At 36.3% G+C, this 13,508-nt stretch overlaps 1 protein-coding gene across 2 annotated transcripts in view; it reads left to right on the plus strand.

Moving 5' to 3' along the window:
• The first annotated feature begins 558 nt into the window (after nucleotides 1-558).
• ndrg1a (N-myc downstream regulated 1a) overlaps nucleotides 559-13,508 on the plus strand; it is a 32,226-nt gene continuing 19,276 nt past the window's right edge. The window contains exons 1-3 of one of the 2 annotated variants that reach the window (XM_061931431.2): nucleotides 559-775; nucleotides 8,120-8,197; nucleotides 12,042-12,077. In XM_061931431.2, coding sequence (XP_061787415.1) covers nucleotides 8,141-8,197; nucleotides 12,042-12,077 — 93 coding nt within the window. In that variant the 5' untranslated portion in view covers nucleotides 559-775; nucleotides 8,120-8,140. The remainder of the gene's footprint in view (nucleotides 776-8,119; nucleotides 8,198-12,041; nucleotides 12,078-13,508) is intronic. The other variant, XM_061931430.2, reaches the window with a different exon arrangement.

Below are 13,508 nucleotides of genomic sequence, written 5' to 3' on the forward strand. Positions count from 1 at the left end.
CATTAACAATTTGATTAAGACAACCTAAAAATAAGAAAATAAAATATTTTTGTTACAAAAATATCAGTGCAACATTATTTAAATAATTCATATTACTGCAATATGTGTTTCTACTAATCATTTAGTGAAGACACAAAAAAACAAAAATTACAACTTGAAAAATAATGAAAATACAATTAATATTCGATCCCCTGCTGATGTATTAAGTTTCCGACTTAAAATGTAAACAGTACAACTTTGATGTAAATCTAAATAAACAAACAATATACAAATGTAGAAGGAAATAAAGCAATAAAGTGTAGACGTGAGTTAAACAGAATCAGTTTCACGCCGAGTCAGAAAAGGGGAGCTGCTTTTTCCTCCTTTCTTGAAGGGGTCCGTGAAGGCCGCACCTTAATGGCGTCATTGAGCCAAATCTCCCCTTTTAGGAGCTTTGTCACGGCCGTGCGCTCACTTCACTTCAAGTGTGCGTGAAAAGTGCACGTTTCACAGCAGACGTCGGACTATTTCGCCGCTTTTATTGAAAGTTCCGAATGTTTTGTGCGCGGTATTGCACCAGCGCCGCGGCGGCAGATGTTAGCCAATCAGGGAGGAGTGGGCGGGGCCTCCCGGAGCCTTTCTATAAAGTTCCCTCGTCCATCCTCCTCCCTCCACGTTGTAAACAAAACAGCTGCACTTTTTTTTTGCGTGCGTGCAAACGTCCTCGTTGAAGAGAAATTCACTTCAACTGGTGGACTTGTTCCCTCGTGGGTCACTCTGATTGCGCAATCTGCAGGTAAGACTTTTTTTTTTTTTTACTTTTTTTGTTGTTGTGACTCCTAACTTCTGTTTATTCGGCGTGCACCGTCAAATACATCTGAATTAAAGTTAACAACTTTATGTATTTTTTTTTTTTTTTAGTTTATTTTCAAGCTGGGTTTTAGGCACTTTAGTTAATTTCATTGGGTCGTAAAACTTATTGATCAACTAATTAATTATAGCTTCTTAACTTTCTGGCTGATACTGTCAAAAGCAAAAATGGATATTTATGACTAAAAATGACAAAATATATAAATCATGTCTTAAATATTTGATGTACCTTATGGTTTTTCCAAGTTTGCCATAAAAAATTTTTTTTGGAGTCACATGACGCTATGGTTGCATCATTCCCAATATTTTGCATCATATTTGTGGTTTGTTTGTATCTCAGCACGCTGGTGGTCGTGGCGGTGCCTTCAGGGCCCCTCGTCGAACCCCACAACCGGTGTCAATCGCCCCCTCGCGCCCCACCCTGACCCCGTCTTATATTGCGATGTGTGGAAATGTAGGTCTGTGCCAGCTTAGCCTGCTGCTCGGCTGATATTTCACAAGCAGGGGGGGCGGATTTGACAGATTAAGCAGGTTCCCAAAGATTAGGGAAGCAATCATTGTTTCTGCAGATGGATGCGCCCGGATTTAAAATGTTAGCCTCGGCCTCGATTCGGGACCGGACTGTGTGGTCTAATCTCGGCGTCTCTCCGAGAGGCCGTGCCTTTACACTCCCATCATGCTGGCTTAGTTTTTATGCAAGGCAGCAGTTTTTTGGGATCTGCCCCCCCCAACCTCCCCCCTCTGTTTCCTCTCCCCGATTGCATAACAGGTCGGACTCCTGCCAACACGGAGCAGAAAATACAGAAAGAGAAATCAATCAGGAGACGCGCCGTCGGACCGGTTTGACGCGTGTCTCCTGTCGCCAAAGACGGCAAAGTCCCAGGTCATTCTTTACCTGTTTTTTAAGCGTCCAGGTTGCACTTTGGCACGATGAGCATCAAGCCCCGCCCACCAGTAACCATGTTAGCGATTAGCATGTAAAACGGGTCGGGGCGTCCAAAAACCCGTCCCCCCCCCCGCCCTCCTTCCTTCCCTCGACTCATGACTGAGGAATCTCAACACGGGGGCCGCTTCTTCCTCCAACAAAGATTCTGCAGTGCAGAGCCCCCCCTCCCCCCAGCCCCCCTCCCAACTCCACTTCCAAAAAATGGACGTGTTGTTTGATACTCCTCGTTGTTGTCAGATCCGGATCACGCCGGTCTGACTGTGTGTGTGTGTGTGTGTTCAAGGCGTATCATAGCTGAAAGAATTTAACACTTCCCATGCAAGACGCCTCGCTTGCTGTTAGTCTGACAAACAGTAGTTGTCTGCACAACAACAACAACAAGTAGTGATCACTTGTCGCCAACACACAATTTGTGGCAAAGGTTGTAGGCGAGACTGATTGCGACCGCAGGTATGTCACCTGTGCACAAGAAGTAGCACACGTCGTCTAGACAACAACCAGCAAATGTGTCAACGCAAGTAGCTGGCGTGGTATGCACAAAACACCTTCACGATAAATAGTCGCCGCAAAAAGTAGCACACAATTTACGGCGAAGTACACAAGTAGGACGCGCACGCTTTAGTTGACGCATGTAACAAAATGTATTCAGAGTTGTATGTGTAAGTAGCAAACAGTGACAGCAAAAGTAGCAAACAGTGACAGCAAAAGTAGCAAAAACATAGAAAAAGTAGCAAAAACTAAAAAAAAGTAGCAAAACATTGAAAAAACTGAAAAAGTAGCTAAACAGGAAAAAAGAAAATGTGTAGAAAAAGTAACCAAAAACAGAAATGGTAGCAAAAGTTTAGAAAAAGTAGCAAAAACAATAAAAAATCAACAAAAACGGAAAAAGTATTTTTTTTAAAAACAGAGAAAAGGTGTAGAAAAAGTAGCAAAAACACACAGAATTATTAAAAACGGAAAAACAGAAATAGTATCAAAAACTAATAAAGTAGCAAAAGAGTAGAAAAGGTAGCCAAAACAGAAAAATTAACAAAAACAGAAAAATTAACAAAAACAGAAAAATTAACAAAAACAAAATAAGTAAAAAAAACAACCTGAAAAAGTAGCAAAAACACACAAAATTGTCAAAAACGGAAAAACAGAAATAGTATCAAAAACAGATAAAGTAGCAAAAGAGTAGAAAAGGTAGCCAAAACAGAAAAAGTAACAAAAACAGAAACAGTAACAAAAACAGGAAAAAGCAGCAAAAACTGAAAAAACAGGAAAAGTGTAGCAAAAGTGTAGAAAAAGTAACAAAAACAGAAAAAGCAACAAAAATGGAAAGGGCATATACCACAGAGAAATGGCAGCAAAAACAGAGAGTAAAAGGTAGCAAAAGTGTAGAAAAAGTAGCACACGTCGTCTAGACAATGAGCAAATGTGTCAACACAAGTAGCTGGCGTAGTATGGACAAAACACGTTCATGATAAATGGTTGCCGCAAAAAGTAGCACACAATTTACGGCGAAGTACACAAGTAGGAAGCGCGCGCTTTAGTCGACGCATGTAGCAAAATGTATTCAAAGTTGTATGTGTAAGTAGCAAACAGTGACAGCAAAAGTAGCAAAAACAAAAACTAAAAAAAAGTAGCAAAACATTGAAAAAACAGAAAAAGTAGCAAAACAGGACAAAAAGCAAAAGTGTAGAAAAAGTAACCAAAAACAGAAATGGTAGCAAAAGTGTAGAAAAAGTAGCAAAAACAATCAGAAATCATTAAAAACGGAAAAAGTAACAAAAACAGAAAAAGTAGCAAAAACACACAAAATTATCAAAATCAGAAAAACAGAAATAGTATCAAAAACAGATAAAGTAAATGGTAAATGGGTTGTACTTGTATAGTGCTTTTCTACCTTTTTAAGGAACTCAAAGCACTTTGACACTATTTCCACATTCACCCATTCACACACACACATTCACACACTGATGGCGGGAGCTGCCATGCAAGGCCATAACCACGACCCATCAGGAGCAAAGGTGAAGTGTCTTGCTCAAGGACACAACGGACGTCACTAGGATGGTAGAAGGTGGGGATTGAACCAGTAACCCTCAGATAAAGTAGCAAAAGAGTAGAAAAAGTAGGCAAAACAAAAAAGTAGCAAAAACAGAAAAAGTAACAAAAACAGAAAAGGTAACAAAAACTGAAAAGGTAGCAAACACACACAAAATTATCAAAAGTGAAAAAACAGAAAAAGTAGCAAAAGAGTAGAAAAAGTATCCAAAACAAAAAAGTATCCAAAACAAAAAAGTATCCAAAACAGAAAAAGTAGCAAAAACAGAAAATGTAACAAAAACAGAAAAAAACAAAAAAGTAGCAAAAGTGTAGAAAAAGTAACAAAAACAAAAAAAGCACCAAAAATGGAAAGAGCAAACTTCACAGAGAAATGGCAGCAAAAACAGAGTAAAAGGTAGCAAAAGTGTAGAAAAAGTAGCACACGTCGTCTAGACAACAAGCAAATGTGTCAACAAAAGTAGCTGGCGTAGTATGCACAAAACCATCCATCTATCCATTTTCTACCGCTTGTCCCTTTTGAGGTTGCGGGGGGCGCTGAAGCCTATCTCAGCTACAACCGGGCGGAAGGCGTCGTACACCCTGGACAAGTGGCCACCTCATCACAGGGCCAACACAGATAAACAGACAACATTCACACACTAGGGACCATTTAGTGTTGCCAATCAACCTATTACCAGGTGCATGTCTTTGGAGGTGGGAGGAGCCTATCCCCAGGTGCATGTCTTTGGAGGTGGGAGGAAGCCGGAGTACCCGGAGGGAACCCACCAGTTCAGGAGAAATGGTCGGCGCAAAAAGTAGCACACAATTTATAGCCAAGTACACAAATAGGAAGCGCGTACTTTAGTTGACGCATGTAACAAAATGTATTGAACATTATATGTATAAGTAGCAAACAGTGACAGCAATAGTAGCAAAAACAAAGAAAATGTAGCAAAACATTAAAAAGTAGCAAAAAATGGAAAAAAATGAAAAAGTAGCAAAACAGAAAAAAAAGCAAAAGCATAAAAGTAGCAAACACGGAAAGGTAGCAACAGTGTAGAAAAAGTAGCAAAAACATAGAAAAAGTAGGAAAAACAGAAAGTGGCAAAACAGAAAAATCAGCAAAAACTGAAACATTCACAAAAAGTAACAATAAACCGAAAAAGCAGCAAAAACAGAAAAAGTAGCAAAAGTGTAGAAAAAGTAACAAAACAGAAATAGTAGAAAAGGTAACAAAAACATACAACAAATCATCAAAAACGGAAAAACCATAAACAACAGAGAAAAAGTGTAGAAAAAGTAACAAAAACAGAAAAAGTGGCTAAAAAACATACAAAATCATCAAAAACGGAAAAAGCATTAAAAACAGGGAAGTAATATCAAAAACAGATAAAGTAGCAAAAGTTTAGAAAAAGTTCCAAAAACGGAAAAAGCATAGAACACAGAGAAATAACTGTAAAAACAGAGAGTAGAAAGTAGCAAAAGTGTAGAAAAAGTAGCAAAAACATAAAGAGTAACAGAAAACAGAAAAAGCTTTAAAAACTGAGAAATGCCACAAAAACAGAAAAATATCCGCAAAAACAGAGAAAAAGCAAAATGTTTTGGTTTTACATTTGACGATCAATAAAATCAACAAATTTGGAGATACCTGCTCTTCATTGTATGTTTATTATTTTGTTAATTTTTTAGTTGTATTTATTTATATTTTTGGTTAAAGGTACCAATATTTGTTTTCTTGAATTTATTTTCAAAGGTTTTTTTTTTCTGTATTTTGAGTTAAAAAAATCATTTAAAAAAATATTTTAAATTCACTATTTATTTCTGTAATTTGTATGTCGCCAAAGAAAAAACATTTACTGAACTAAACTGTTTCAACAATTGAGGAAGTAGGAAATAACAGTTGGGCCGCTAATTATGCTCATTAATTAACATTATGTATTGTCGCTTTTGTTCACTGAAAAAGCAAGTTTGTCCAATTTTCTGGTTTTATACCTAAGGATCAAATAAAATCAACACATTTGAAACAAGAAGCAAGCATAAGCCATGAAAAGCTAACTTTGTAGAAACAAAAAGTAGCAAACAGTTTAAAAATATATATAATTTATGCTACAAAAAGCAAACTTTGTGGAGACAAGAAACAACAAGTAGTCAGCTAGGGAAAAAGTAGCAAGCATAAGCAACAAAACGCTAATGTTGTGGAGACAAGTAACTAACTAGCAAACAGGTATAAGCAACAAAAAGCCAACTTTATGGAGACAAAAAGTAGCAAACAGCTTAACACATCTTTAATAGCTACAAGTAGCAAGCATAAGCAACAAAAAGCTAACATGGTGGAGAAAAGTAGCTGACTAGCAAACAAGTAGCAAGCATAAGCAACGAAACGCTAACTTTGCAGAAACAAAAAGTAGCAAACAAAGTAGTTACCTTTTACAATAAGTAGTAAATGTGTTGTTTACGCAACAAGTAGCTAACTAGCAAACAAGAAGCAAGCATAAGCAATAAAAAGCTAACTTTGTAGAGACAAAAAGTAGCAAATAGGTTTAAAAAATCTATTATTTATGCTACAAAAAGCAAACTTTGTGGAGACAAGAAACAACAAGTAGTCAGCTACGGAAAAGTAGCAAGCATAAGCAACAAAAAGCTAACGTTGTGGAGACAAGTAGCTAACTAGCAAACAAATAAGTATAAGCAACAAAAAGCTAACTTTGCATAAACCAAAAGTAGCAAACAGAGTAGTAAATGTGTTGTTTATGCAACAAATAGCTAACTGGCAAACAAGTAGCAAGTGTTAGCAACAAAATGTAGCAAACAGAGTAGGTACCTTTTACAATAAGTAGTAAATGTCTTGTTTACGCAACAAGAAGCTGACTAGCAAACAAGTAGCAAGCGTTAGCAACAAAAAGTAGTAAACAGAGTAGTTACCTTTTACAATAAGTAGTAAATGTCTTGTTTACGCAACAAGAAGCTGACTAGCAAACAAGTAGCAAGCGTTAGCAACAAAAAGTAGTAAACAGAGTAGTTACCTTTTACAATAAGTAGTAAATGTCTTGTTTACGCAACAAGTAGCTAACTAGCAAACAAGTAGCAAGCGTTAGCAACAAAAAGTAGCAAACAGAGTAGGTACCTTTTACAATAAGTAGTAAATGTCTTGTTTACGCAACAAGTAGCTAACTAGCAAATAAGTAGCAAGCGTTAGCAACAAAAAGTAGCAAACAGAGTAGTTACCTTTTACAATAAGTAGTAAATGTGTTGTTTACGCAACAAGTAGCTAACTAGCAAACAAGTAGCAAGCGTTAGCAACAAAAAGTAGCAAACAGAGTAGGTACCTTTTACAATAAGTAGTAAATGTCTTGTTTACGCAACAAGTAGCTAACTAGCAAACAAGTAGCAAGCGTTAGCAACAAAAAGTAGCAAAATGAGTACGGTAGGTACCTTTTACAATAAGTAGTAAATGTTTTGTTTATGCAACAAGTAACTAACTGGCAAACAAGTAGCAAGTGTTAGCAACAAAATGTAGCAAACAGAGTAGGTACCTTTTACAATAAGTAGTAAATGTCTTGTTTACGCAACAAGAAGCTGACTAGCAAACAAGTAGCAAGCGTTAGCAACAAAAAGTAGTAAACAGAGTAGTTACCTTTTACAATAAGTAGTAAATGTCTTGTTTACGCAACAAGAAGCTGACTAGCAAACAAGTAGCAAGCGTTAGCAACAAAAAGTAGTAAACAGAGTAGTTACCTTTTACAATAAGTAGTAAATGTCTTGTTTACGCAACAAGTAGCTAACTAGCAAACAAGTAGCAAGCGTTAGCAACAAAAAGTAACAAACAGAGTAGGTACCTTTTACAATAAGTAGTAAATGTCTTGTTTACGCAACAAGTAGCTAACTAGCAAATAAGTAGCAAGCGTTAGCAACAAAAAGTAGCAAACAGAGTAGTTACCTTTTACAATAAGTAGTAAATGTCTTGTTTACGCAACAAGTAGCTAACTAGCAAACAAGTCGCAAGCGCTAGCAACAAAAAGCTAACACAACAGTTGTCTTGAGAGTCGGCCATCATACTTCTACACAACAAGTATGAACGGGAGCTAAAAACAAACATTTATGGGAAGAACAAGGAGACAATGAAAGCAGCAGGCCTGAAAAGACATGTTGAGATGAAATTACCCACAAAGCTTTGCTGCTGATGACTGGTTTGGGTGCGCCGTGACTGGTGTGGTCTTTCACAGTTCAACACACAACGTGAACGTCTTCTGTCATTCCTCCACTACAGCTAACAAGCTCATTTACTGTTTGTCCCAGCAGCTGGTGCAGCCCACCGACATGGAGGACATCCAGGTTGCTGAATCCAAACATCTGCTGGTGGACAAGGAACTGCCGGTACGACTCGCTAGCACTGTTAGCATCGCTAGCACTGTTAGCATTCTTAGCACTGTTAGCACCGCTAGCACTGTTAGCAAGGAACTATCACGGCCAACCAGTGGCTATTATTTTAGAAAAAAAACCTCATAATGAAATAATACAATACACACTCATAAACCGCTCAAAAAAACAAAAAAAGAATATACCGTATTTTCCGCACTATAAGGCGCACCGGATTATTAGCCGCACCTTCTATGATTTACATATTTCATAATTTTGTCCACCAATAAGCCGCCCCGGACTATAAGCCGCGCCTACGCTGCGCTAAAGGGAATGTCAAAAAAACAGTCAGATAGGTCAGTCAAACTTTAATAATATATTAAAAACCAGCGTTCTAACAACTCTGTTCACTCCCAAAATGTACGCAAATGTGCAATCACAAACATAGTAAAATTCAAAATAGTGCAGCGCAATAGCAACATAATGTTGCTCGAACGTTAATGTCACAACACACAAAATAAACATAGCGCTTACTTTCTGAAGTTATTCTTCATTCGTAAATCCTTCGTCTTCGGTGTCCGAAGTGAAAAGTTGGGCAAATTTACGATCCACTGGCAGATGTTGGCGTCGTCTGGCGCTGCCTCCTCGTCTTAGTGAAGGTGTGTTCGCCTTCTGTCTTCCATTGTTCCCACGCAGTTAGCAGTCTAGCTTCGAATGCCCTGTTGACACCAATATCTAGCGGCTGGAGGTCTTTTGTCAATCCACCCGGAATGACGGCGAGTATTGAATTAAGCGTGTCTCTCAATGTGCTGTTATGAGCTAGCAAATATAACAACTACACTACCCAGCATGCAACGATAGTTACGAGCATGCGCGGTAGCCCTGAGAAGTTCCCACGCAGTTAGCAGTCTAGCTTCGAATGCCCTGTTGACACCAATATCTAGCGGCTGGAGGTCTTTTGTCAATCCACCCGGAATGACGGCGAGTATTGAATTAAGCGTGTCAGCGTGTCTCTCAATGTGCTGTTATGAGCTAGCAAATATAACAACTACACTACCCAGCATGCAACGATAGTTACAAGCATGCGCGGTAGCCCTGAGAAGTTCCCACGCAGTTAGCAGTCTAGCTTCGAATGCCCTGTTGACACCAATATCTAGCGGCTGGAGGTCTTTTGTCAATCCACCCGGAATGACGGCGAGTATTGAATTAAGCGTGTCTCTCAATGTGCTGTTATGAGCTAGCAAATATAACAACTACACTACCCAGCATGCAACGATAGTTACGAGCATGCGCAGTAGCCCTGAGAAGCGATGTTGTATGCTGGGAGTTCGAATGTGGTTATGAGCACGCTGTGAGAAAACGTTGAGAACTCAGTTAACACGCCTCGTCTGCATTATTTATAATTAGACAGACAACACACTTAATAGGAGCCATTTGGGGTCTTTACATAAACACACAAATGGAAATGAAACGTCACATATCCCAGCATGCACCGCGCGCTTCTTCTACGGGGAAAAAAGATGGCGGCTGTTTACCGAAGTTGCGAGACCTAAACTTTATGAAAATGAATCGTAATAAAGCGCACCGGGTTATAAGGCGCACTGTTAGCTTTTGAGAAAATTTGTGGTTTTTAGGTGCGCCTTATAGTGCGGAAAATACGGTAAATAAAATGGACAAAATATGTATTTATTTATTTTGTCATTTCATTTTTAAATTTGCATTGTATGTCAATTTTATTACATTATTTTATTAAGCTAATTCAATTCAATGTTTTCCAACAGCGCATTTATTCCAAGAATACAGACAAATACGTTATAATCGTACAATATGTCATAATAAATTCATGCGCATTTCTGATTTCGTATGATATGTAATAATTTGTACGACGTTAAAAACCTGCCATGCAAAATGAAAATAATAAAATACAAAATATATTTAGAAAAAAATGACTGCAATACGATATAATGTGGTAAATAAATTAATATACGAAAAAAAGGAAATCTTTTTGACAGTCAAAACTAATAACAATTTGTTTTTATATGATTTGTTGAATTATGTGTAAAATTCCCGGCGTCACCAGAAGATCATAGCACTTCCCTGGCGTCCACCAATCAGCTGTACTGATCACAGCCACTAGGGGACATTTTATAACAATGTTTTTGAATCCAATTATCGATTCTTATTCCTAATTATGTCTAAATGACAATGATGATTATTAGTAAATTGAATAAATTAGTTGCACAAAAATGTGTTCATTTCTTTTATTCCCCATCCCAGATGCAAGATATACCTTTTACTATTTTGGTTTAATTCCAAAAAAAATAAATTGTACCTCCTAAAATTAAAATCTAAATTTACAATATTGTATTAGATTTTTTTACATTTTAAATTTTTCCAGTATTTAATCATAAGTACATTGCACAAAAATCTGTTCATTTCCTTTTTTCCATCTGAGATACAAGATACACCTTTTACTATTTTTTTAATTCAGAAATACTAAGATGTATTTGTAAAATAATATCTTTATTTACAATATTTTATTAGATTTTTTTTTTAATTTTATATGTCTTTAATAAATGTATTGTTAGTACATTGCACAAAAATGTGTTCATTTCTTTTTTTCATCCCAGATACGAGATATGCCTTTTACTATTTTGGTTTAATCCCGAAAAAATAAATTGTACCTCTAAAATTTAAATTTAAATTTGCAATATTTTATTAGATTTTTATTGTATTTTAAATTTCTTCCAGTATTTAATCATAAGTACATTGCACAAATATCTGTTCATTTCCTTTTTTCCATCTGAGATACAAGATACACCTTTTACTATTTTTATTATTCAGGAATATTAAATGTATTTGTAAAATAATATCTTAATTTACAATATTTTATTTTATTTTTATTTATTTTATGTGTCTTTAATAAATGTAGTATCAGTACATTGCACAAAGATGTGTTCATTTCTTTTTTTCCATCCCAGATACGAGATATGCCTTTTACTATTTTGGTTTAATTCCGAAAAAATAAGTTGTACCTCCTAAAATTAAAATCTAAATGTAAAATATTTTATTAGATTTTTTTAATTTTAAATTTCTTCCAGTATTTAATCATAAGTACATTGCAAACAAATCTGTTAATTTCCTTTTTTCCATCTGAGATACAAGATACACCTTTTACTATTTTTTTAATTCAGAAATAATAAGATGTATTTGTAAAATAATATCTTAATTTACAATATTTTATTAGATTTTATTTTATTTTATGTGTCTTTAATAAATGTATTGTTAGTACATTGCACAAAAATGTGTTCATTTCTTTTTTTCCATCCCAGATACGAGATATGCCTTTTACTATTTTGGTTTTATTTTAAAAAAAATAAGTTGTACCTCCTAAAATTAAAATCAAAATTTACAATATTTTATTAGATTTTTTTATTTTGATTTCTTCCAGTTTTTAATCATAAGTACATTGCACACAAATCTGTTCATTTCCCTTTTTCCATCTGCGATAAAAGATACACGATTCTACTATTTTTTTTAAATTCAGAAATAATAAGATGTATTTGTAAAATAATATCTTAATTTACAATATTTTATTAGATTTTTATTTTATTTTATGTGTCTTTAATAAATGTATTGTTAGTACATTGCACAAAAATGTGTTCATTTCTTTTTTTCCATCCCAGATACGAGATATGCCTTTTACAATTTTGGTTTAATTCTGAAAAAATAAGTTGTACCTCTAAATTTACAATATTTTATTAGATTTTTGCACAAAAATGTGTTCATTTCCTGTTTATTCCTTCTGTGAGCATTTTAGCTTAGCCTCTTTTAGCGTGTTAATGGTGTGCTTGTGTTGCAGGGCCTGAGAGAAGCTGTGCTGCATCTGGTTGTTAAGGTACATGCACACACCTGTGTCACTTGACTCACTCTGCAGCACTGGTGCCACCTGCTGGTGTGAAAGAGTCACATCTGGCAGCACATCTGGCAGCGAGCATCCGCACGATGTCATTAGGAGGGAAACGGGCTGGGCTAATTATGTCTAATTATCCATCCATCCATCCATTTTCTACCGCTTATTAATTATGATGATGATTATTAATAATCATTTGACTGACATTCTACTTTGTCACAGCTACAATACAAGAGACTTTAGAGTAGTCAGTGTGCAGCTTGTATAGCAGTACCAACAACACACAAACACGAGTGGGTAAATGTAACACAAACAAATATTGTTAATAGTGTGAATATTTATGATTATTATTATTATGATGATGATGATTATTATTATTACTATTATTATTATTATTATTATTACTATTATTATTATTATTAGTATTATTATGAACAGAGACTTTATCCTCTCGGACATAAAATAAATCAAACAATTTTGTCCTACTCTTAAATGATGATTTAATTACTGCATGTTGCACCTTGTTACCTTCCTTCCTTGCTTCCTTTCTACCTTCCTTCCTTTCTTCTTCTTTCCTTCCTTCCTTGCTTACTTTCTTTGTGTTTCCCTTCCTTCCATGCTTCTTGCCTTTCTTACAACCTTGCCTTCTTTCATCCTCAATTCCTTGCTTACTTCTTTTCTTTTGTTCCTTTCTTCCTGCCTTGCTTATTTCCTTGCTTCCTTCTTTCAATACTTTCCTCCTTCCTTGCTTATTTCCTTCCTTACCACCTTCCTTCCCTCCTCTTTGCTTCTTTTTTCCTTGCTTGATTCTTTTCTTTGTCCCTTTCTTATTCCCTTGCTTCCTTCTTTCATTCTTTCCCCGTTTCCTTGCTTCTTTCCTTCCTTGCCTCCTTTTCTTCCTTCTTTGCTTCCTTTCTTCCTTCTTTGCTTCCTTCCTCCCCTTCGCCATTGCTTCTTTGCTTCCTTTCCTCCTTCCTTTTTTCCTTCCTTCCTCACTTTCCCTTCCTCTCCCCTTCCTTCTTTCCTTCCGTCACTCTTCCTCGCTTCCTTAGATCTTTCCTTCCATCCTTCCTTCCTTTTTTATTTCTTTGCATCCTTCTGTCATTCATTCCCTGCTTCCTTGCTTATTTCTTTCCTTTCCTCCTTTTCTTCCTTCTTTGCTTCCATCCTCCCTTTCGTCCTTACGTCTTTGCTTCCTTTCCTTCTTCCTTCCTCACTTTCCTTTCCTATCCTCTTCCTTCTTTCCTTCCTTCCCCCCTCTTTTCTTCCTTTTTCCTTACTTCCTTCTTTGATTCCGTCTTCCCTTTCTGTCCTTCCTTCTTTCCCTCCTTCCTTCTTTGCGTCTTGTTTTTCCTACTCTCTTTCTTCCTTCCCTGCCTTCTTTCTGACTTCTTTCCTTCTTTCCCTGCTTCCTTC

The sequence above is a fragment of the Nerophis lumbriciformis genome, linkage group LG37 (genome assembly GCF_033978685.3).
Source record: "Nerophis lumbriciformis linkage group LG37, RoL_Nlum_v2.1, whole genome shotgun sequence".
In the NCBI taxonomy this organism is placed as follows: domain Eukaryota; kingdom Metazoa; phylum Chordata; class Actinopteri; order Syngnathiformes; family Syngnathidae; genus Nerophis; species Nerophis lumbriciformis.